The 24,606-nt window shown below is 41.9% G+C and overlaps 6 protein-coding genes and 1 pseudogene across 6 annotated transcripts; all 7 read right to left on the bottom strand.

Annotated features, from left to right (window-relative positions):
* Window positions 1-292: 292 nt before the first annotated feature.
* LOC118454966 (protocadherin beta-16-like) lies at window positions 293-2,982 on the bottom strand. Its single transcript, XM_087851979.1, has one exon. The coding sequence runs from the start codon at window positions 2,696-2,698 to the stop codon at window positions 293-295; it is 2,406 nt and encodes an 801-aa protein (XP_087708105.1). The 5' UTR covers window positions 2,699-2,982.
* Window positions 2,983-3,656: 674 nt separating this feature from the next.
* On the bottom strand, window positions 3,657-6,539 carry LOC102790217 (protocadherin beta-16-like). The gene has a single exon (XM_035912370.2). It carries the CDS (start codon window positions 6,051-6,053, stop codon window positions 3,657-3,659), a length of 2,397 nt encoding a protein of 798 aa, XP_035768263.2. The 5' UTR covers window positions 6,054-6,539.
* Window positions 6,540-6,981: 442 nt separating this feature from the next.
* On the bottom strand, window positions 6,982-10,322 carry LOC102780067 (protocadherin beta-16-like). The gene is made up of 2 exons (XM_087851969.1): window positions 7,668-10,322; window positions 6,982-7,065 (listed from the first exon to the last, which is right to left on the bottom strand). The coding sequence occupies exons 1-2, from the start codon at window positions 10,107-10,109 to the stop codon at window positions 6,982-6,984; spliced, it is 2,526 nt and encodes an 841-aa protein (XP_087708095.1). The 5' UTR covers window positions 10,110-10,322.
* Window positions 10,323-10,482: 160 nt separating this feature from the next.
* On the bottom strand, window positions 10,483-13,943 carry LOC102790508 (protocadherin gamma-A11-like). The gene has a single exon (XM_006781998.3). The coding sequence runs from the start codon at window positions 13,691-13,693 to the stop codon at window positions 11,291-11,293; it is 2,403 nt and encodes an 800-aa protein (XP_006782061.2). The 5' UTR covers window positions 13,694-13,943; the 3' UTR covers window positions 10,483-11,290.
* A 547-nt stretch (window positions 13,944-14,490) lies between these two features.
* On the bottom strand, window positions 14,491-15,772 carry LOC102790793 (protocadherin gamma-A1 pseudogene; annotated as a pseudogene).
* A 1,913-nt stretch (window positions 15,773-17,685) lies between these two features.
* Window positions 17,686-20,521, bottom strand: LOC102779788 (protocadherin gamma-A11-like). The gene has a single exon (XM_006781410.3). It carries the CDS (start codon window positions 20,101-20,103, stop codon window positions 17,686-17,688), a length of 2,418 nt encoding a protein of 805 aa, XP_006781473.2. The 5' UTR covers window positions 20,104-20,521.
* A 1,210-nt stretch (window positions 20,522-21,731) lies between these two features.
* On the bottom strand, window positions 21,732-24,110 carry LOC148106185 (protocadherin gamma-A11-like). The gene has a single exon (XM_087851940.1). The coding sequence runs from the start codon at window positions 24,108-24,110 to the stop codon at window positions 21,732-21,734; it is 2,379 nt and encodes a 792-aa protein (XP_087708066.1).
* Between the last annotated feature and the right edge of the window lie 496 nt (window positions 24,111-24,606).

Raw genomic sequence — 24,606 nt, 5'->3', positions numbered from 1 at the left:
AAAAGTCTCTCTAACACTACACCTATAAATTTTATCAAAATACCAGACAAAACACATTAATGATTCCGTTTTAATGACAAATAAGACAATACTACATTAGACAATGAGTTCGCTTATTGATAAAATATTAATTCAATACAAAACTACTCAACTGAAGTGTAAGCAAAATAGGACAATGATTAGGGAAAAAAAGATAAACAATAATAAAAGCGATAATCCCTTCGCTATCCAAGGTACTGAAATAACTTGGACAGGTAGTAAAAACAGCGGGGAATAGTATTGTATAGGTTTATCAGAATTTAAAGAGTCTAACCTCTAGAGGAGAGTCTGGTTCATCCAGGATGCTCTTTTCACTCTGTATCCGCTGCATCGTTCCTGTAGAACTGGGGTCCATTATCAGCACGTTCTGACTACCAGCTCTGCCGAATTTACAGTCACTCTTTCTGGAGTCAGTCGTCCTGCACACCTCGTAATTGTACACATGTGGCAGAGTCCCTGTCCCCAAAGTGTCTGAGTAACGTGGTGGATAATATGGAATGACAGGCAGGTTGGAGTGATACAGGATGCGAGACTGTCTCCACCTGTAGATTTTGACTGATATTATAACCACTAAACACGTGATGAAGAGGAAGGAAACTACAGCCAGAGCCAAGACTAAGTAAAAAGTCAGGTTGTCATTGTACTCCTTGTCGTGGGTCAACTCAGTGAACTCCGACAGCACTTCAGGGAAGCTGTCCGCCACCGCCACGTTGACAACGACTGTAGCTGAACGAGAGGGCTGCCCGTTGTCCTCCACTATAACAGTCAGTCTTTGTTTGACAGCATCTTTATCAGTGACTTGGCGGATAGTTCTTATTTCTCCATTCTGTAAGCCCACTTCAAACAACGCCCTGTCTGTGGCTTTCTGCAGTTTATAGGAGAGCCAGGCATTCTGTCCAGAGTCCACATCAACAGCCACCACTTTAGTCACCAGATAGCCCACATCTGCTGAACGAGGCACCATTTCAGCCACCAGAGAGCCACCAGTCTGGACTGGGTACAGAATCTGAGGGGGGTTGTCGTTCTGGTCTTGGATCATTATTTTCACAGTCACGTTGCTGCTGAGTGGAGGAGAGCCTCCATCCTGCGCTTTTACGCGGAAGTGGAAATCTTTGATCTGCTCGTAGTCAAAAGAGCGCACTGCATGGATGACTCCACTATCAGCACTAACGGACACATATGAGGAGACTGGCACTCCGTTAACGGAGGAGTCCTCCAGTATGTAAGAAACACGGGCGTTCTGGTTCCAGTCAGCGTCTGTGGCTTTGACTGTGAATATAGAGAGACCTGGCGTGTTGTTTTCTACAATGTAGGCCTCATATGAGCTTCTCTCAAAGAGAGGTGCGTTATCATTAACATCTGAGATCTGTAAGGTGAGAGTGACGCTGCTGGAGAGGGAGGGCACTCCCTCATCAGAGCAGGTCACAGTGATGTTATACTCAGATGCTCTCTCTCTGTCTAAATCACTGTCTGTTACTAAAGTATAGAAATTATTTTCCGTTGATTGTAATATGAACGGAATATTTTCATTTATTGTGCAGCTGACTTTGCCATTCTCGCTGTCGTCTATGTCTTGAATATTAATTATTGTCACTACAGTGTTGCTTTTGATATCTTCAGATATAACATTTGTTTCAGACATTATGTTAATAATGGGGTGATTATCGTTCACATCTATAACGTCAACTATTACTTTGCATGTGTCCGTTAGTCCTCCGTCATCACTTGCACGCACATTTATCCGATAATTGTTTGACTTTTCGTAGTCAATATTTCCTGTTAATCTAACCTCGCCTGTGTGTTCATTTACCTCAAACAACTGTCTGACATTGTCTAAAGTATTTCCGATCGAATACGTTATTCGTCCATTTGATCCATAATCAGCATCTGATGCACTGACTATAGTTACAACTGTGCCTCTTGGTGAATTTTCTGCGACATTAGCTTTGTATACCGACTTCGTGAAAACGGGTGCATTATCATTAACATCTAACACCGTGATCTGAATCTGCATTGTCCCTGACAGCTGAGGTTCTCCTCCATCTACGGCCGTCAACACTAAAGATAAATGTTCATTTTTCTCTCTGTCAAGAGGCTGTTTTAAAACCATCTCAACATTTCGGGAGCCGTCTGCCTGATTGTGTAATTTAAGAGCAAAATTATCAGTCGGTTTGAGGATGTAGTTTTGGAGACCATTAATTCCCACATCCAAATCCACCGCCCTTTCTAAATCAAATTTCGACCCGATGACTGCAGACTCGCTTATTTTAAATTTAAAATCCCCTTTTTCGAAAAGGGGGACATTATCATTTATATCCACAATTTCAACATGTACTCTGTAAAATTCAATAGGTTTCTCTAAAATAATTTGGAATTGTAGAGCACATGGGATCATCTGACCACAGAGCGTCTCTCTGTCTATTCTTTCTTTGATAAGGAGGACTCCCCTGTCTTTATTTAGCTCAATATATTCTCTGCTATCACCAAAAAACACACGAGCCTTGCGTGATTTTAGTTTCTCTACGTCCAAACCCAAATCTTGTGCTATTCTTCCAATTACGGAACCCACTGACATTTCCTCGTTAATGGAGTAGCTGACATGCCCCAAAACGGAGCTGACAAAAAGGAACGAGACAAAAAACGGTACTTGCCGTTTCATTGTTCTCCTCGGTAATATGATACAGGCAGAAACACACGTTTTTTTCTGCTGAATACAATGCGTCAACCTTTATTCCCAAGGAACGCCAGAAAGTCAGTGCATATTCCTCGACAAAGAACAAAACAATAACCGAGACATGTTTTCCCGTCCACCCGAAAACGTCGTGTCCTCTATCCAGTATGTGCCTCCTGTCGCTGGGGTTTTAAGATTGGGGAGGAACTGTTGACAACGTACGCTTGCAGAATAACATGCTAGACTACAGCGTCCCTCAGAGTACAGACGGCAAAACTACAGGAGAAAAGATGAAAAAAAAACAAACATTTGGAGCGATCTCAAAAATATTAAAGTTAGACGAGTTTATACTGTCAACTGGTATTCTATGTCGTTAAATGCAATTGAAAGTGGATTAAAGATATCGCAAGAAAAAAAGGTTGGTGTAGGGAATTCCCCAAGATTGAAACCCCCCCCCAAAAAAACAAAAACAAAAAACAGAAGACATTGGCACTCATGTACACAGATATAGAATAAACACGCTGTCAGCGATCGAATACAACATGGTGAGCAAATGCAACAGAAATGGGGCTTATGTGTTGTAACATTCTCATCTTTACAGGAAAGCCTGTTATAACTGATATGACTTTTTCAGGCCTAAAATGCCGTTTTCAATAACTATTCCAATACACTATTAAAATGTCCTAAAATATTTAGACTACTAATATGAAAAATAAGTACTAAAATATGGCTTAGCTGGGTTTGGAATACCTTGGTAAATATAGATCAACACAGCAATATTGCTTAGTTTTGCACACAAATTACAACATGTAAATTGGTTTCTAATACCTTTCTCAAATTATGAAATGGCTAAAATGATAGAAAGAAGATAATGGGAGAAAATACAAGTGTAGTTTTATCTTTCCAACCACTTTAGTGTGCAACATAACGATTATTCAGAAACGTATTATTCAGAAATGCTAACCTCTAGAGGAGAGTCTGGTTCATCCAGGATGCTCTTTTCACTCTGTATCCGCTGCATCGTTCCTGTAGAACTGGGGTCCATTATCAGCACGTTCTGACTACCAGCTCTGCCGAACTTACAGTCACTCTTTCTGGAGTCAGTCGTCCTGCACACCTCGTAATTGTAAACATGTGGCAGAGTCCCTGTCCCCAAAGTGTCTGAGTAACGTGGTGGATAATATGGAATGACAGGCAGGTTGGAGTGATACAGGATGCGAGACTGTCTCCACCTGTAGATTTTGACTGATATAATAACCACTAAACACGTGATGAAGAGGAAGGAAACTACAGCCAGAGCCAAGACCAAGTAAAAAGTCAGGTTGTCATTGTACTCCTTGTCGTGCGTCAACTCAGTGAACTCAGAAAGCACTTCAGGGAAGCTGTCCGCCACCGCCACGTTAACAACGACTGTAGCTGAACGGGAGGGCTGCCCGTTGTCCTCCACTATAACAGTCAGTCTTTGTTTAACAGCATCTTTATCAGTGACTTGGCGAATAGTTCTGATTTCTCCATTCTGTAAGCCCACTTCAAACAGCGCCCTGTCTGTGGCTTTCTGCAGTTTATAGGAGAGCCAGGCATTCTGTCCAGAGTCCACATCAACAGCCACCACTTTAGTCACCAGATAGCCCACATCTGCTGAACGAGGCACCATTTCAGCCACCAGAGAGCCACCAGTCTGGACTGGGTACAGAACCTGAGGAGGGTTGTCGTTCTGGTCCTGGATCCGTATTTTCACAGTCACGTTGCTGCTGAGTGGAGGAGAGCCTCCATCCTGCGCTTTTACGCGGAAGTGGAAATCTTTGATCTGCTCGTAGTCAAAAGAGCGCACTGCATGGATGACTCCACTATCAGCACTAACGGACACATACGAGGAGACTGGCACTCCGTTAATGGAGGAGTCCTCCAGTATGTAAGAAACACGGGCATTCTGGTTCCAGTCAGCGTCTGTGGCTTTGACTGTGAATATAGAGAGACCCGGTGTGTTGTTTTCTACAATGTAGGCCTCATATGAGCTTCTCTCAAAGACAGGTGCGTTATCATTAACATCTGAGATCTGTAGGGTGAGAGTGACGCTGCTGGAGAGGGAGGGCACTCCCTCATCAGAGCAGGTCACAGTGATGTTATACTCAGAGGCTCTCTCTCTGTCTAAATCACTGTCTGTCACTAAACTATAGAAATTGTTAGATGTAAATTTAATTTCAAATGGAATATTTTCATTTATCACGCAATTCACTTTCCCATTATTTTCAGAATCAGGGTCATTTACGCTCATTAAACCTATTACTGTCTTGCGAGCTGAGTCCTCCGGTATTGAACCTGACGCTGAAATCATATTTACAACGGGTCTATTGTCATTCACGTCAATTACATCGATGATTAGTTTACTTGAGTCAGAGAGTCCACCTTGATCGATTGCTTCTATGTCGATATTATAAGTTTTTTCAGTTTCATAGTCAATCGGACCATCTAACATCACATCACCATCACTATTAATATGAAATAACTTTGAAACTGTATCCATGCTATTTCCGATTACATAGGTCACCTCTCCATTTGTGCCCTTGTCTGCGTCAGAAGCCGTGACCTTAGTAACAAGTGTTCCCTTAACAGAGTTTTCTGTAATGCTTGCTTTGTAAACGGGTTTACTAAAAGCAGGTGCATTGTCATTTACATCTAATACGGTAACATAGATTTTCATTGTTCCTGTCATTTGCGGTTCACCTCCATCTTCCGCAGTCAAAACTAAAGATATATGTTCTTGTTTCTCTCGGTCCAATGGCTTCTGTAAAATCATTTCTACTTTCTTGCTTCCATCACTTTGTGAGTGCAATTTAAGAACAAAATTGTCACTCGGCTTAAGAGTGTATCTCTGTAGCCCATTCAGTCCGATATCTGTGTCTATTGCTTTTTCTAGCATAAACTTAGAGCCGACGATCGCTGATTCGCTGATTTCAAACACCCTCTCCTCCTTTTGGAAAACGGGAGCATTGTCATTAACATCGGTAATTTCAACCGTAACTGGGAATAATTCCAGTGGGCTCTCCAACGTTATTTGAAAATGTAAAGCACAAGGCGTTGTCTGTCTGCACAGGACTTCGCGGTCTATTTTTTCTTTAATGAGGAGGACTCCTCTTTCTCTATTCAGCTCGATGTACTGAGCGCTGTCTCCGGTATAGAGACGAGCTTTACCTGACCTAAGACGTTTGACATCTAAACCTAAATCTTGGGCTATATTGCCGACCAAAGATCCTTTCGTCATTTCTTCTGGAACTGAATAGCTAACCTGCCCGACCACATAACTGAGGCAGAAAATGGAGATTATCAGTACTTGCCGTTCCATTGTTCTGTCCGACACCGCTGTCACACCACGGCTATGTTGTTTTATTCCGTTTAACGATTAAAATCCCACCAAAATGAATAGAAAAGATAAAAAAGGAATCTGTTTTAATCCACCCGTTATAGTAGGAATCCGTTTTAAGCTGCCCGTGAATTTGATCTGATTCCTAAACTGTGCGTTCTACGTCTGAGTGTGCTTCATAATATGCCGGGATGCTGACTGGATGGATGTGTTATTAAAGAGAGTCAATAACTTGACACATTGTGCAACAGCGGCGCGATGAGTTCACAAGGTGAAAGTACACGAGGCAAACAGTAGAAGAAGAAGGACAAAAAAGAAGTAGAAAAAAGCCAGTGCATGTCTATAATGAAAATGAGGAGGATGACAGAAAAAAAAACAAATGGCGTTTTCTCATCTTAAGCAACACTGGAATGAACGTAACAATGGAAATTCATTCACACAGAATGAAAACGAGAGATTGTTGAAAAAAAAAAATTACTCCAGGCATACAAATATATACAAGAAGCGCATAAAAACGACTAACAATGTAGAACTGTGCCCTATTTGTCACTGTCCAAGGTGCTGAATCGCTGTCGGACTCGCGTTTATTTTTCACAGAATAGTACCTCACGCATACAAGCAGATTAAAAAAAAATATATTAAACCCAAAAGACAGACCTCTATAGGAGAGTCTGGTTCATCCAGAAACACAAGTCTGGTGCAGACATCTTGATGCATGCTCAATCATCCAGGTAAGCAAATCCTCAAAAGTTAATTCTGTTCATCTGGACATAACGTTTTCAGTGGGACAAACGTTTCGTCACTCATCAGTCTCAGCTGACTGCAGGTTTCCCCAATCTTATAAGCAGTACATTTGCATAATGACTGAAACTAGCACCACTGAAGGAACAATGGCCTGGGAGGTTCGTTCCTAGGAACTGAAGAAGTCACTTGGATGAGCAACAAAACCTTTCTCCCACTGAAACGCTACGTCAAGATGAACAGAATCATCGATCTGGTTCAGACAGAAAAAAGTTAACACTTCAAAGTTGGCCAAATCATTTTTTAACTAACCTCCACAGGAGAGTCAGAAGAATCTCACAAAAGTTGTAAACCATCCCCAAATAATGTTAAATACGTAGCAGTCTTTTTCATAACAAACTAAATGATATACTTATACATGTTACTCTCTAAGGTGCTGAAGAAAAGAAAGATTAACTAAAATAAAAAGTTGTTGTCCAGGGTGTACCCCGCCTCTCGGCTTATGACAGCTGGGATAAGGTCCAGCACCCCCCGCAACCCCGAAAAGGATAAGCGGAAGCGAATAGATGTATGTATGTAGAAAGACGACAAAAGTGTAAATACCCAGAAAGCCACTTAAATTTAAATGGTGTGTATAACATTTTATATAAAAAACTGTCTAAAATAAAAGAAGAATCTCACAAAAGTTGAAAACGATCCTCAGATCATATTAAATTAAAGCAGTCTTTTTCATATCAAGCTAAATTATATACTTATACATGTTGCTCTCCAAGGTGCTGAAAAAAAGAAAGACTAACTAAAATAACAAGTTATAGAGATATATTGTGCCATTTGTGATGTAATAATTACTCTAACCTCTAGAGGAGAGTCTGGTTCATCCAGGATGCTCTTTTCACTCTGTATCCGCTGCATCGTTCCTGTAGAACTGGGGTCCATTATCAGCACGTTCTGACTACCAGCTCTGCCGAACTTACAGTCACTCTTTCTAGAGTCAGTCGTCCTGCACACCTCGTAATTGTACACATGTGGCAGAGTCCCTGTCCCCAAAGTGTCTGAGTAACGTGGTGGATAATATGGAATGACAGGCAGGTTGGAGTGATACAGGATGCGAGACTGTCTCCACCTGTAGATTTTGACTGATATAATAACCACTAAACACGTGATGAAGAGGAAGGAAACTACAGCCAGAGCCAAGACTAAGTAAAAAGTCAGGTTGTCATTGTACTCCTTGTCGTGCGTCAACTCAGTGAACTCCGACAGCACTTCAGGGAAGCTGTCCGCCACCGCCACGTTAACGACGACTGTAGCTGAACGAGAGGGCTGCCCGTTGTCCTCCACTATAACAGTCAGTCTTTGTTTGACAGCATCTTTATCAGTGACTTGGCGGATAGTTCTGATTTCTCCATTCTGTAAGCCCACTTCAAACAGCGCCCTGTCTGTGGCTTTCTGCAGTTTATAGGAGAGCCAGGCATTCTGTCCAGAGTCCACATCCACAGCCACCACTTTAGTCACCAGATAGCCCACATCTGCTGAACGAGGCACCATTTCAGCCACCAGAGATCCACCAGTCTGGACTGGGTACAGAACCTGAGGGGGGTTGTCGTTCTGGTCCTGGATCATTATTTTCACAGTCACGTTGCTGCTGAGTGGAGGAGAGCCTCCATCCTGCGCTTTTACGCGGAAGTGGAAATCTTTGATCTGCTCGTAGTCAAAAGAGCGCACTGCATGGATGACTCCACTATCAGCACTAACGGACACATACGAGGAGACTGGCACTCCGTTAACGGAGGAGTCCTCCAGTATGTAAGAAACACGGGCATTCTGATTCCAGTCAGCGTCTGTGGCTTTGACTGTGAATATAGAGAGACCTGGTGTGTTGTTTTCTACAATGTAGGCCTCATATGAGCTCCTCTCAAAGACAGGTGCGTTATCATTAACGTCTGAGATCTGTAAGGTGAGAGTGACACTGCTGGAAAGAGAGGGCACTCCCTCATCAGAGCAGGTCATAGTGATATTATAATGAGACGCAACTTCTCTGTCTAAAGCAACCTCTGTCAGTAAATTGTAAAAGCCATTCATGGTATTCAGTATTTTAAAAGGAGCATTATCATTAATATTACACTTCACCTCACCATTCCTGTCAGAGTCAGGGTCATTTACGCTTAGCATTGCAATTACAGTACTCTCAGGCGAGTCTTCTAAAATGGCATCTGACTTAGAGAGTATTTTCAGCTGAGGGCTGTTGTCATTCACATCAGTAACATCCAAGAGAATCTTACTGGAATCAGAGAGTCCACCATTGTCCGTAGCTTCTATATCTATTTGGAAGAGCTTCGTTTTTTCATAGTCTATTTGACCGATCACGGTAACCTCTCCAGTTTTTCTATCAATCTGAAATAAATCGGACAAACGACGTTTGCTGTTTGAAATCGCGTATGATATTTCCCCGTTAGAGCCTCCATCTTTGTCAGATGCTCTAACAGTTATAACGCTGGTTCCAGCCGGTGAATTCTCGGTTATTGTTGCTTTATATACTGGCTTAGTGAAAATTGGTGCATTGTCGTTTACATCCAACACGTTAACAGTGATCTGCATTGTACCTGACATACGCGGCTGCCCGCCATCCAGAGCAGTTAATAATAACAATATATGTTGATCTTGCTCTCGATCCAGAGGCTTCTGTAGAATCATTTCCACCTTCTTACTCCCATCCGCTTGGTTCTCTAATTTCAGCGCAAAGTTGTTTGTTGGATTAAGGGAATAGCTCTGGAGACCATTTGTACCGATGTCAGCATCGATGGCTTTCTCTAGCACAAATTTAGACCCAATGATGGCTGACTCGCTGATTTCAAAGCGCTTTTCGCTCGACGCAAAGCTGGGAGCATTGTCATTAATATCTGTGATTTCTATTGTTATTCGAAACAGTTCCATCGGATTTTCCAGAATCATCTGTAAAAGTAAAGCACAGGGCGTCGTGTCGCCACAAAGCGTTTCTCTGTCTATCCTTTCTTTTATAAGGAGGACACCACGGTCTCTATTCAGCTCAATATATTCGGCACTATCTCCAGAATGAACGCGCGCTCTGCCGGATTTCAGCCTTTTAATGTCTAAACCTAAATCCTGAGCCACATTACACACTAAAGACCCTTTCTCCATTTCCTCAGGAATGGAGTAACTGACCTGCCCGAACACCGAGGTGAGAGAGAAAACCAAGAAGAACAACAGTACTTGCCGCCTCATTGTTTTGCAGGGATAATCCTGTGTCCTTTTAATAAAACTGCAATCCACACGAATCATGATAATAATTCCGACCACATCTCAAAGACAGTTTCAGCGAAAAAAGAATAAGTTTTCGATCTCCATAAGCGGTATTCCTTATAAAAGAGAACAGGCGGTTACTGTGCGTTTCATTGTCTACCAGTGTGCAAATCTAAAGGGGAGGTACATTTTTCAGCGTTGACGAACGCTGCCATACTCGGGCCAATAGCGGCCCTTTCTGTTCAACAGACCAAACAGCAAAATCTGGAATGAGGATGATGATGATGCTCATAGAAAACAAAAACAACAACAACAACTATAATAATAATAATAATAATAATAATAATAATAATAATAATATTATAATTATTATTATTATTATTATGACTAGTAAACTTTAAAGCTTTTAGATAATCTAACCTGTTACAGATTAGATTAGATTACACAACTGACAATGTAACCATTTAAGTGTTTTAATAATTAAAACTAATGCGTCATACCTAATGCCTAATAGGTTCAAAGGTTAGTGACTTTATGTAAGCATATTCACTGGTGGTGTTGCGGCTCCTCCAACACCAACGGCCGTGGCAGGCTAAACATGAGGATACTGACTACGCGCAACAATAAACACATAAAATGCACTTCTGAGCTATTTGTTCCTTTTATTCCACATTGTACTGTCCAAACCCACAACTCAGTACATTGGGTCAAATGTATTACAAATGCAGAGACTGCACAAACAAACATGACTGCAACTGACAAAATATTACACCAATTGTTATGTCAAACTACAACATCAGACTACGGCATCAACTAGTGCATTAAACTATACATCAAGCTGCGGTCAACAGAAAGTTTCCCGTAATGCTCACCCTACCTTTCTGCTCATCAAACAGCAGGTGCTGTGAACAGGTGAGTGCAACGACATTTATCATCTAATACACACCCATGAGTCACGCCCCACAACCGTGCACCAATACAGTGTGTGCACTTAAACCAACCCTCTTAATCCAAAAAAGGAAAGACTAACATATGGCTCCTACAGGTAGTAATGCTAAAACTCCAAAGACAAGCACATGGAATATATGCAGTCTGTACTGATTGACACTGACATGTGGTAACAAAACAAATAAGAAAGCACAAATGAACCTAGATACTGAAAAAGTCCTAAGTTACTTGACAGATCAAAAACAGCGCAAAGATTCCAAAAGTATGAAATATCAGCATGTAAGTCTAACCTCCAGAGGAGAGTCTGGTTCATCCAGGATGCTCTTTTCACTCTGTATCCGCTGCATTGTTCCTGTAGAACTGGGGTCCATTATCAGCACGTTCTGACTACCAGCTCTGCCGAACTTACAGTCACTCTTTCTGGAGTCAGTCGTCCTGCACACCTCGTAATTGTACACGTGTGGCAGAGTCCCTGTCCCCAAAGTGTCTGAGTAACGTGGTGGATAATATGGAATGACAGGGAGGCTGGAGTGATACAGGATGCGAGACTGTCTCCACCTGTAGATTTTGACTGATATAATAACCACTAAACACGTGATGAAGAGGAAGGAAACTACAGCCAGAGCCAAGACTAAGTAAAAAGTCAGGTTGTCATTGTACTCCTTGTCGTGCGTCAACTCAGTGAACTCTGACAGCACTTCAGGGAAGCTGTCCGCCACGGCCACGTTGACAACGACTGTAGCTGAACGAGAGGGCTGTCCGTTGTCCTCCACTATAACAGTCAGTCTTTGTTTGACAGCATCTTTATCAGTGACTTGGCGGATAGTTCTGATTTCTCCATTCTGTAAGCCCACTTCAAACAGCGCCCTGTCTGTGGCTTTCTGCAGTTTATAGGAGAGCCAGGCATTCTGTCCAGAGTCCACATCAACAGCCACCACTTTAGTCACCAGATAGCCCACATCTGCTGAACGAGGCACCATTTCAGCCACAAGAGATCCACCAGTCTGGACTGGGTACAAAACCTGAGGAGGGTTGTCGTTCTGGTCCTGGATCATTATTTTCACAGTCACGTTGCTGCTGAGTGGAGGAGAGCCTCCATCCTGCGCTTTTACGCGGAAGTGGAAATCTTTGATCTGCTCGTAGTCAAAAGAGCGCACTGCATGGATGACTCCACTATCAGCACTAACGGACACATATGAGGAGACTGGCACTCCGTTAACGGAGGAGTCCTCCAGTATGTAAGAAACACGTGCATTCTGGTTCCAGTCAGCATCTGTGGCTTTGACTGTGAATATAGAGAGACTTGGCGCGTTGTTTTCTACAATGTAGGCCTCATATGAGCTTCTCTCAAAGAGAGGTGCGTTATCATTAACGTCTGAGATCTGTAAGGTTAGAGTGACGCTGCTGGAGAGGGAGGGCACTCCCTCATCAGAGCAGGTCACAGTGATGTTATACTCAGAGGCTCTCTCTCTGTCTAAATCACTGTCTGTTACTAAGCTGTAGAAATTATTAGATGCTGCCTTAATAGACAAATGTGTATTATCATTGATAAAACAGTGGACTTTACCGTTTTCATTTGAATCTGGGTCTTGAACATTCATCATCGCAACAACAGTGTTAGGTTTAGAGTGTTCAGATATCATATTTGATTTTGACATTATATTAATCGTTGGCTTGTTGTCGTTTATATCCACCACTTCAACGATAACTTTGCACGAATCTGTAAGTCCACCATCATCACTTGCACGTATGTTAATATGGTAATTACGTGCATTTTCATAATCAATGTTTCCAATTAATTTTATTTCTCCGCTTTCTTCATGTATCTGAAACAAGGCATGCGCTTGATCTAAACTGTTTGTAATGGAATACTTTATTCTACCATTTGATCCATGATCTGCATCTGACGCACTAACACTCGTGACAACTGTCCCTTCCGGGGCGTTTTCAAAAACAGTGGCTGTGTAGGTGGACTGTGTGAAGACAGGCGCATTATCATTAGCATCTAATACCGTGATGAAAATTCGAATTGTACCTGACATTTGCGGATCTCCGCCATCAAAGGCTGTTAGAACTAGTGATATCGACTCTTCCTTTTCTCTGTCAAGAGGCTTCTGTAAAATCATTTCAGCCTTTTCCGTTCCACTACCTTGACTGTCCCCTTTCAGTACAAAATTATCGGTAGGTTTAAGCTCATATTTCTGAAGACCATTTTTGCCGACATCAAGATCTATTGCTCTGTCCAGAACAAATTTCCCTCCGATTACAGCAGATTCACTGATTTTAAAGGTTACCTCGCTTTTCTCAAAGGTAGGGGGGTTGTCATTTATGTCTATAATCTCGACTGTGACACTGTAAAACTCCATAGGGTTTTCTAAAATGATCTGAAAATGTAAAGCACAAGGTGTTGTCTGCCTGCAAATCGCTTCTCTGTCGATCCTCTCTTTGATTAGAAGAAGTCCGCGTTCCCCGTTTAGCTCAATATATTCCACACCGTCTCCCGTATAAACGCGAGCTCTTCCAGATTTCAGTCGTTTTGTATCCAAACCCAAATCCTGGGCAATATTACCGACTAAAGAGCCACTCGGCATCTCCTCGGGAATAGAGTAGCTGATTTGGCAGATGACTGGACCGAGATAAAAGACCAAGGAAAACAACAGCGCTTGCCGTTTCATTGTTCTGTTCGAACTGTTCCCCTGGAAAATTAGCAGGAAAAAATTATTATCCACAATTACCGAATGTCCCTCACAGGTGATAAAACATAGACATCACTCCGAAACCATTTGAATCGGTTAAAGAAAGGTTGAAAACGGCTCTACTTAAAATGATCTCCGACGTTTGAACACGACGTCCCTCTCTCTGTAATATCATCATGGCGAGCGAGGTTTCTCTTTAAATGTGCCCTGAAATATCAACACACTGGCCAACAGCGGCCCTACGAGTACATAATTAGGAACTACAGAAAACGCCTGGAAAAACTAAAGCAAAACCCTGTTGTGCACGAAGTCTAATTGTTTTTACAAATACCAGGATTACACAGCCCATAAAAGAGTTAACGTCTGCAACACTAGATAATACTAGTTCCCTTATAAAGTATTTTAGTTGAACAGATCACAGAGTCTATATTCTTTACGAATACCACTGAACTGAACTATTAAGTCATGATGATATGTGACGAGTTACTTAAAAATATTGTAAAATCACAAATTCAACAAAGCGAAATACATGAGATAGATAGACACCCCCTCCCCCCGCCAAGTTTATATTGAGTTACAGTCTTTCGACGTGTCTTGGCAAAAAGAGACGAAACGATTTATGTTCAAATTTTACACCATCACCAATAACTAAACGTCAAATACTAACATACCTTCACATGTTGACAAAACATCAATACATTAAGATAGACACGCATTGTCAAAAGCGATGGAACAAGTAAAGTGCCTCTGTCCATGGTGCTGACTCTTGACTAGCGCTAATTGGTTCTTAGTAAAAACTATGAGCAACAGAAAAAAAAGTTTATGCTTCAAAATTGGCAAGATCATTATATAACTAACCTCCAGGGGAGAGTCTGGTTCATCCAGGATGCTCTTTTCACTCTGTATCCGCTGCATCGTTCCTGTAGAACTGTGGTCCATTATCAGCACGTTCTGACTACCAGCTCTGCCGAACTTACAGTCACTCTTTCTGGAGTCAGTCGTCCTGCACACCTCGTAATTGTACACATGTGGCAGAGTCCCTGTCCCCAAAGTGTCTGAGTAACGTGGTGGATAATATGGAATGACAGGCAGGTTGGAGTGATACAGGATGCGAGACTGTCTCCACCTGTAGATTTTGACTGATATAATAACCACTAAACACGTGATGAAGAGGAAGGAAACTACAGCCAGAGCCAGGACCAAGTAAAAAGTCAGGTTGTCATTGTACTCCTTGTCGTGGGTCAACTCAGTGAACTCCGACAGCACTTCAGGGAAGCTGTCCGCCACCGCCACGTTAACAATGACTGTAGCTGAACGAGAGGGCTGTCCGTTGTCCTCCACTATAACAGTCAGTCTTTGTTTGACGGCATCTTTATCAGTGACTTGGCGGATAGTTTTGATTTCTCCATTCTGTAAGCCCACTTCAAACAGCGCCCTGTCTGTGGCTTTCTGCAGTTTATAGGAGAGCCAGGCATTCTGTCCAGAGTCCACATCAACAGCCACCACTTTCGTCACCAGATAGCCCACATCTGCTGAACGAGGCACCATTTCAGCCACCAGAGAACCACCAGTCTGGACTGGGTACAGAACCTGAGGGGGGTTGTCGTTCTGATCTTGGATTATTATTTTCACGGTCACGTTGCTGCTGAGTGGAGGAGAGCCTCCATCCTGCGCTTTTACGCGGAAGTGGAAATCTTTGATCTGCTCGTAGTCAAAAGAGCGCACTGCATGGATGACTCCACTATCAGCACTAACGGAAACATATGAGGAGACTGGCACTCCGTTAACGGAGGAGTCCTCCAGTATGTAAGAAACACGGGCATTCTGGTTCCAGTCAGCGTCTGTGGCTTTGACCGTGAATATAGAGAGACCAGGTGTATTGTTTTCTACAATGTAGGCCTCATATGAGCTCCTCTCAAAGACAGGTGCGTTATCATTAACATCTGAGATCTGTAAGGTGAGAGTGACGCTGCTGGAGAGGGAGGGCACTCCCTCATCAGAGCAGGTCACAGTGATATTATATTGCGAAGCCATTTCTCTGTCTAAAGCAACCTCCATAACTAGGGTATAAAACCCATTTATAGTAGTCTGTATTTTGAAGGGAATGCTATCATTTATATCACACACAACATTCCCGTTATTCTCGGAATCTGGATCGTTTATGCTCAACATTGCAATTACAGTATTTGTTGGTGAGTTCTCTGATATGGACTCTGATTTAGAAACGATGTTTATTTGAGGACTATTGTCATTTACATCAATAAGATCAACTATCACTTTCGCTGAATCAGAGAGCCCACCGCTGTCTACAACTTCAATATCAATTTGATATGAGTTTGCTTTTTCATAATCTATTTCCCCGACTAGGATAATTTCACCAGTCTTTGGATTGATATTAAACAGTTCAGACAGAATACGTTTGCTTGTAGAAATCAGATATGATAATTCTCCGTTTGAACCGATGTCTTTATCAGATGCACTTACAGTTGTAACACTGGTGCCTTTAGGAGAATTTTCCTGCAGTTTTGCTCTATATAACGGTTTGGCAAATGTCGGTGCATTATCATTCGCATCTAACACAGTGACAAATATCTGCATTGTCCCTGACATCTGCGGCTCTCCTCCATCCATAGCAGTTAACAGCAGGGACAAATAATCCTTCTTTTCTCGGTCTAAAGGCTTCTGTAGAGCCATTTCCACCTTTTTAGTTCCGTCTCGCTGACTTTCTAGTTTTAATACAAATTGATCACTTGGAGCAAGTGAGTACTGTTGTAAACCATTCGTGCCTATGTCGGAATCTACTGCTTTCTCTAACACGAATTTCGATCCTATCACAGCGGACTCGCTAATTTCGAAACGTTTTTCTGAATTGGTAAAAGTGGGTGTATTATCATTTATGTCCGTAACCTCCACTGTTACACGAAACAGTTCCATTGGATTTTCCAAAATTAGCTGAAAATGTAAGGCACAAGGCGTCGTCTCTCCGCATAAAGCCTCTCTGTCTATCCGCTGCTGGACAAGCAGGACCCCCCTTTCTTTATTCAGCCCGATGTATTCTACACCGCCGCCCGTGTAAACGCGAGCGTTACCTGATTTCAACCTTTTAAGATCTAAACCTAAATCATGAGCTATGTTTCCAACTACAGAGCCTTTGGCCATTTCTTCGGGAATGGAATAGCTGACCTGCCCGAGCACGTATTTGAGATATAGGGCTGAGAGAAACAACAGTACTTGCCGTCTCATTGTTCTGTACGACCCGATTTCCGTTCCTTCTCCACTAAAAAAAGAAGCATTTGTCATGGAGAGAATATGAAGACAGAAAAAAAAATCTTTCGCATTCCAATTATAAGAATCAAACGGTGTAAGCAGGTATAGAATTCCTTGCAGTGCTTCTTATAAACCCGAACAGTCGTTCTGTCGAATATTTCCACGCAAAAGGGAAGACACAGATGAATAAAAAACATCCAGCCAAATCGCAACACCCTTGCCAACAGCGACCCTTTGAGTTGAAAATACAAATTACAACATTAATTCTCAAAAACAATGAATTCAGTGTAAAGCCACGCTATTAGGGCTCATCTAACCCTCGAGTATCCTAAATTTAAAGATTTTAGGATATCTGCAGCTTACAGCATATATCGTTTAATTATATATTGAAACATCTGTAAAAAAATTACATTGTGCAATTACACAATAAATATATCCTAAATAAAAGCTGACACGAATTACAGAAACTAAGTCCAGTCTTAATGAAAAGGACTCTGGAATGCTGAAGTCGAACAATTAAGGTGTCGCTGTCTGTGGTGCTGAACTGCGATGTAAGTTGATGTTTGCAACGCATCAACGCTAAAAGATACTGGTTATGTTTAAAATTGTAACTGTAACTGATGTAGTTTCCTAACATCTAATGGAATGTCTGTCTATTTACCTCCAGAATATCATGAAGCATAAAAGGCAGAAAAAAACATGTATCATTTCATGAGGCTAACCTCTAGAGGAGAGTCTGGTTCATCCAGGATGCTCTTTTCACTCTGTATCCGCTGCATCGTTCCTGTAGAACTGGGGTCCATTATCAGCACGTTCTGACTACCAGCTCTGCCGAACTTACAGTCACTCTTTCTGGAGTCAGTCGTCCTGCACACCTCGTAATTGTACACATGTGGCAGAGTCCCTGTTCCCAAAGTGTCTGAGTAACGTGGTGGATAATATGGAATGACAGGCAGGTTGGAGTGATATAGGATGCCAGACTGTCTCCACCTGTAGATTTTGACTGATATAATAACCACTAAACACGTGATGAAGAGGAAGGAAACTACAGCCAGAGCCAAGACCAAGTAAAAAGTCAGGTTGTCATTGTACTCCTTGTCGTGGGTCAACTCAGTGAACTCCGACAGCACTTCAGGGAAGCTGTCCGCCACCGCCACATTAACAATGACTGTAGCTGAACGAGAGGGCTGCCCGTTGTCCTCCACTGTAACAGCCAGTCTTTGTTTTACAGCATCTTTATCAGTGACTTGGCGGATAGTTCTGATTTCTCCATTCTGTAAGCCCACTTCAAACAGCGCCCTGTCTGTGGCTTTCAGCAGTTTATAGGAGAGCCAGGCGTTCTGTCCAGAGTCCACATCAACAGCCACCACTTTAGTCACCAGATAGCCCACATCTGCTGAACGAGGCACCATTTCAGCCACCAGAGAGCCACCAGTCTGGACTGGGTACAGAACCTGAGGGGGGTTGTCGTTCTGGTCCCGGATCATTATTTTCACGGTCACGTTGCTGCTGAGTGGAGGAGAGCCTCCATCCTGCGCTTTTACGCGGAAGTGGAAATCTTTGATCTGTTCGTAGTCAAAAGAGCGCACTGCATGGATGACTCCACTATCAGCACTAACGGACACATATGAGGAGACTGGCACTCCGTTAACGGAGGAGTCCTCCAGTATGTAAGAAACACGGGCATTCTGGTTCCAGTCAGCGTCTGTGGCTTTGACTGTGAATATAGAGAGACCCGGTGTGTTGTTTTCTACAATATAGGCCTCATATGAGCTCCTCTCAAAGACAGGTGCGTTATCATTAACATCTGAGATCTGTAAGGTAAGAGTGACGCTGCTCGAGAGGGAGGGCACTCCCTCATCAGAGCAGGTCACAGTGATGTTATACTCAGAGGCCCTCTCTCTGTCTAAATCACTGTCTGTAACTAGGCTAAAGAACTTTTTAGATGTTGATTTGATCATAAATGGCACATGTCCTTCGATATTACATGCTACTTTGCCATTTTCACCAGAGTCGGGATCTTGAACATTGATAATTGTTACAATTGTTTCTGGCCTTGAATTTTCTGATACGGAATTTGTTTTAGACATTATATTAATAGATGGGTGATTATCGTTTGTGTCGGTTACTTCAACAAGAATCTTAGCTGAATCTGTTAGTCCCCCATCATCACTAGCCTGTACATGTATTTCATAGAGCTGTGTCTTTTCATAATCAAGGTTTCCAGTTAGGGATACCTCACCACTTTCTTCGGCAATGTGAAACATTACAGGGACATCGTCTAACGTGTTTGTTATTGAATAAATAACCTTCCCATAAGAACCTTCATCTGCATCTGTAGCACTAACAGTACACAAAATTGCACCCTTTGCAGCATTCTCCATTATAGTCACCTTATAGACTTCCTGCGTAAATACTGGAGCATTGTCGTTGACATCTAGCACGGAAATTTCTATTCGCACTGTTCCCGACAGCTGAGGCTCACCACCGTCAACAGCTGTGAGAATTAAAGAGAGATGCTGTTGCGCCTCTCTGTCTAGATGTTTCTGCAGCACCATCTCCACCTTTTTGCTCCCGTCTTGCTGATTTTGCAGTTTTAGATTAAAACTGTCAGTAGGCTGTAGCGAATAACTCTGCAATCCGTTCACACCTACGTCTGGATCCATTGCTCTATCTAGCACAAATTTTGCTCCAGTCACAGCCGACTCACTAATCCTAAATTTTATTTCATCCTTTTTGAAGCTCGGAGCATTGTCGTTAATGTCGTTAATTTCGACAGTAACGGTATAGAATTCAATCGGGTCTTCAAGTGTTATTTGAAGATGTAAAGCACAAGGTGTCGTCTGCCCGCAGAGCGTCTCTCTGTCAATTCTTTCTCTGACAAGCAGGACGCCTCTGTCTTTATTCAGCTCGACGTATTTTCCATTGTCTTCTGTATATATACGCGCCTTACCCGATTTCAGTCTCTTTACATTTATACCTAAATCCCGCGCTATATTACCAACTACAGAGCCTTTTGACATTTCCTCAGGAATCGAGTAAGCGACCTGCCCGACAACTGTGCTGAGGGAAGAGACCGACACAAACAACAGTACTTGCCATCTTATTGTTCTGCCCGACATTTTCTCTTCGTTAAAAGCTGGAGAAAAAAAGCCTGCTGTACTCAAAAGCGCCTGGTTTTCCCGAATAGATAGTACTCCAGAGCAAAACTGATTCTGTCCGTGTTTCTTGAACTCGAAATATATAAACCACAGCGCGGATATCTCCTGTGTTTGTCAGCTACGCCTGTGTGCTGTATGTGCGTCTCTTTCTGTGTTTAACGTATCAAATGAAGGGAAATTCTCTACATTAGTCAACAGCGGCCCTGAGAGTCCAAACATGTGCACTGCAGAACATTACAACATCAGCTAGCAGGTCCAAAGTGAAGAAATAAATAGTAGTTTAACTCATTACACAATAATAAAATATTTGTCTAGGGTACTTATAACTCAAAAACAAAATAATACAGAGGACAACCTCACCACCTGCCCTGACATCTTATTCTGAAGGGTATATTTTGATTATACCCTGACTGAGAACCTTCACGGACATTTTGATTATTGTACAATGTAAAGTCATCTTTAATAACACAATACACTTTCCCTTGTAATATGGCATGAGATTCTAAGGAACAGTAAAACAAGGTAAAGATCTAGTAACAATATATATCTGAAGTAAAGAGAACTTTATAAAAATGATTACAAAAGTGATAGGGTGTATTTCTTTACCTGTTACACTTGCGCCTTTTAAAATCTTCCTGTATAGATAGTGATTTGTGATAATGCTGTTAAACACAAAATTAGTTTAACCATGAAGTAAGGCTCCAAAATGATAAATACAGATAATGGAAAAAATGTAGTGATTACAAAGGACAAAAATGCCCTTTTTTTTTGCAAGTAATCATTCTACTTCAAGGGTTTTCCTGATCAATGAATGTGTATAAGTATGCAGTTCCTGCTAAAATGCACCAGGGTGGAGACAGCTTTAGAAGAAGCACAAGACATAAACCGGTAATTATTTGATGAAGTTAATCTTCACCTTTAGTAAACAATAAAAATAAGTAGTAATTTTCAAAACTGCATTGCACAGGTCTCAGATGAAAGTAATTATTTGCTTAACACAACTTGAAAAGTATAAGTTTTCTGTACGTTTTCTGGAAGAAAAATTAAAACCAAGTGGGAGAATAGCTGATGATTAGCTTGTAATAAATAGTTTAAGTCTAAAAAGTATCAAAGGGAAGACCACCAGTAGACATTTTGTTGCTTCTGGTATTCCAAGCTGTCTGCTTTAATTTTTTGATCATAGTGTTTTAAGTTTTGGTTCACTAGTTAACTAAAGCTTGTTGTTAAAAAGTTGCTTTCAGAGTTGAAAGTTGCACTCTACTGCAATGTAAACATTGCTAGTAGACATTTCAGTGAAACACAATCTGCAATTACAATGTTCCAATTACTTAAAAGGTTAACATATTATTGAATAATTGTCAATAATTAATCCTGCTTTCTTGAAAAAAAGTGCTGGAATAGGATGCTGATCACGGAGAGTCTTTTCATATACCTAAACTAAAACTAAATTAGGGCTAAGATGACTTTGTTAGGTTTAGATAAAAGACGGGGAACACATATATATTATGGGATGAAAGGCTGATTCTGTTAAAGTGCAGATGTGGTTTAATGAACAGTGAATTGTCATGGAAGAAATAAAATGTGCATTGCTAGCTCTCTGATAACCTCCAGAATACCATGCATGCAAAATAACAGGCATTTAAAATCATTTGTAATTTCATGAGGCTAACCTCAAGAGGAGAGTCTGGTTCATCCAGGATGCTCTTTTCACTCTGTATCCGCTGCATTGTTCCTGTAGAACTGGGGTCCATTATCAGCACGTTCTGACTACCAGCTCTGCCGAACTTACAGTCACTCTTTCTGGAGTCGGTCGTCCTGCACACCTCGTAATTGTACACGTGTGGCAGAGTCCCTGCCCCCAAAGTGTCTGAGTAACGTGGTGGATAATATGGAATGACAGGCAGGTTGGAGTGATACAGGATGCGAGACTGTCTCCACCTGTAGATTTTGACTGATATAATAACCACTAAACACGTGATGAAGAGGAAGGAAACTACAGCCAGAGCCAAGACTAAGTAAAAAGTCAGGTTGTCATTGTAGTCCTTGTCGTGCGTCAACTCAGTGAACTCCGACAGCACTTCAGGGAAGCTGTCCGCCACCGCCACGTTAACAATGACTGTAGCTGAACGAGACGGCTGTCCGTTGTCCTCCACTATAACAGTCAGTCTTTGTTTGACAGCATCCTTATCAGTGACTTGGCGGATAGTTCTGATTTCTCCATTCTGTAAGCCCACTTCAAACAGCGCCCTGTCTGTGGCTTTCTGCAGTTTATAGGAGAGCCAGGCATTCTGTCCAGAGTCCACATCAACAGCCACCACTTTAGTCACCAGATAGCCCACATCTGCTGAACGAGGCACCATTTCAGCCACCAGAGAACCACCAGTCTGGACTGGGTACAGAACCTGAGGGGGGTTGTCGTTCTGGTCTTGGATCATTATTTTCACAGTCACGTTGCTGCTGAGTGGAGGAGAGCCTCCATCCTGCGCTTTTACACGGAAGTGGAAATCTTTGATCTGCTCGTAGTCAAAAGAGCGCACTGCATGGATGACTCCACTATCAGCACTAACTGACACATATGAGGAGACTGGCACGCCGTTAATGGAGGAGTCCTCCAGTATGTAAGAAACACGAGCATTCTGGTTCCAGTCAGCATCTTTGGCTTTGACTGCGAATATAGAGAGACTCGGCGTGTTGTTTTCTACAATATAGGCCTCATATGAGCTCCTCTCAAAGACAGGCACGTTATCATTAACGTCTGAGATCTGTAAGGTTAGAATGACGCTGCTGGAGAGGGAGGGCACTCCTTCATCAGAGCAGGTCAAAGTGATCTTGTACTCAGAGTCTCTCTCTCTGTCTAAATCACTGTCTGTTACTAAGCTGTAGAAATCGTTTGAGGCAGCTGTAATAGTAAATGGTATGTTACTATTTAATCTGCAGTTTACCTGACCATTATTACTTGAATCTGGGTCAAAGACACTGAACATAACTATAACTGTATTATGGGGAGAGTTTTCAGGAATAGAATCTGATTTCGAAAGTATACTGATTACAGGCTCATTATCATTAATGTCAATGACATCAACTATAACCTTACTGGAATCAGAAAGACCACCACTGTCTTTGGCCTCAATATCAATTTGGTAATACTTGGCTTTTTCAAAGTCAACTTCACCAACTAATATTACTTCACCATTTTGATTTACTGTAAATATGTCAGATACACTATCCATTGTAGCTGATACTAAATAAGAAACATCCCCATTTGTCCCTTTATCTGCATCAGAAGCGCTCACTGTTGTCACTGTTGTTCCTTTCTGAGAGTTTTCGGCTATAGCCGCCTTGTAAACCGACTTCGTGAAAACCGGAGCGTTGTCATTCACATCGAGTACGGTCACATAAATCTTCACAGTACCCGACATTTGAGGATCCCCTCCGTCTACGGCGTTTAACAACAATGATATTTGTTCCTCCTTTTCTCGATCTAGCGGCTTTTGCAAAACCATTTCAACCTTTTTCTGTCCATCAGCCTGATTTTCGATTTTCAGAACAAAGTTATCTGTAGGTCTAAGGCTATAATTTTTCAGGCCATTTATTCCAATATCTGCATCGACCGCTCTTTCTAACACGAATTTCGATCCTGTAACTGCGGATTCGCTTATTTCAAAACGTTTCTCATCGTTTTTAAAACTTGGACTGTTATCGTTTATATCAGTGATTTCGACCGTTATTCGAAAAAGCTCCATTGGGTTTTCTAGAATAATCTGCAAATGCAAAGCACAAGGCGTCGTCTGTCTGCAGAGTGACTCTCTGTCGATTCTCTCTTTGACGAGGAGGACACCTCTCTCCCTACTCAGCTCGATGTATTCTGCGCTGTCGCTCGTAAATATACGAGATTTACCTGACTTTAGTCTCCTCACATCTATGCCCAAATCTCGAGCTATATTTCCGACAACAGACCCCTTTGGCATTTCCTCCGGAATAGAGAAGCTCACTTGACCGACAACATAACCTATATAGATGATCGAGATAAAAAACAGTACTTGCCGTCTCATTGTTCTGTTCAAAATATACGCTGCACCACAGAACATCTTTTGCAAAGGGAATCACGACAAAAAATAATGTTTCCACACAAAAAGATATAGATAAAGGAACATATATTAGTCCCAAACAGCGAAATAATAGTCCATCAGATCACTGTATCCATCTAAAAGATTCCCGGTCAGTGAACAGTGCTTTGTCTCCCTTCCTTTCTCTAAAATACGGACATGAAATGGGAGGATCTGCTTCAAATCCTGTCTACAGGATTGCAACACGTTGACCAACAGCGGCCCATTGAGTCCATAGAGCAGAACTACAAGAATAATAAAATTATTTAACTTAATATATTTCAGAAAAATGTTATGAAAAAACACCTTAAAAGCTAAATATCTGGAAGCCTGCACTAACGAACTAAAAAACTCAAAC

Source organism: Neolamprologus brichardi, chromosome 2 (genome assembly GCF_056152115.1).
Source record: "Neolamprologus brichardi isolate AB-2024 chromosome 2, ASM5615211v1, whole genome shotgun sequence".
NCBI lineage: Eukaryota > Metazoa > Chordata > Actinopteri > Cichliformes > Cichlidae > Neolamprologus > Neolamprologus brichardi.
This window is presented reverse-complemented; position numbering and strand designations above follow the sequence as displayed.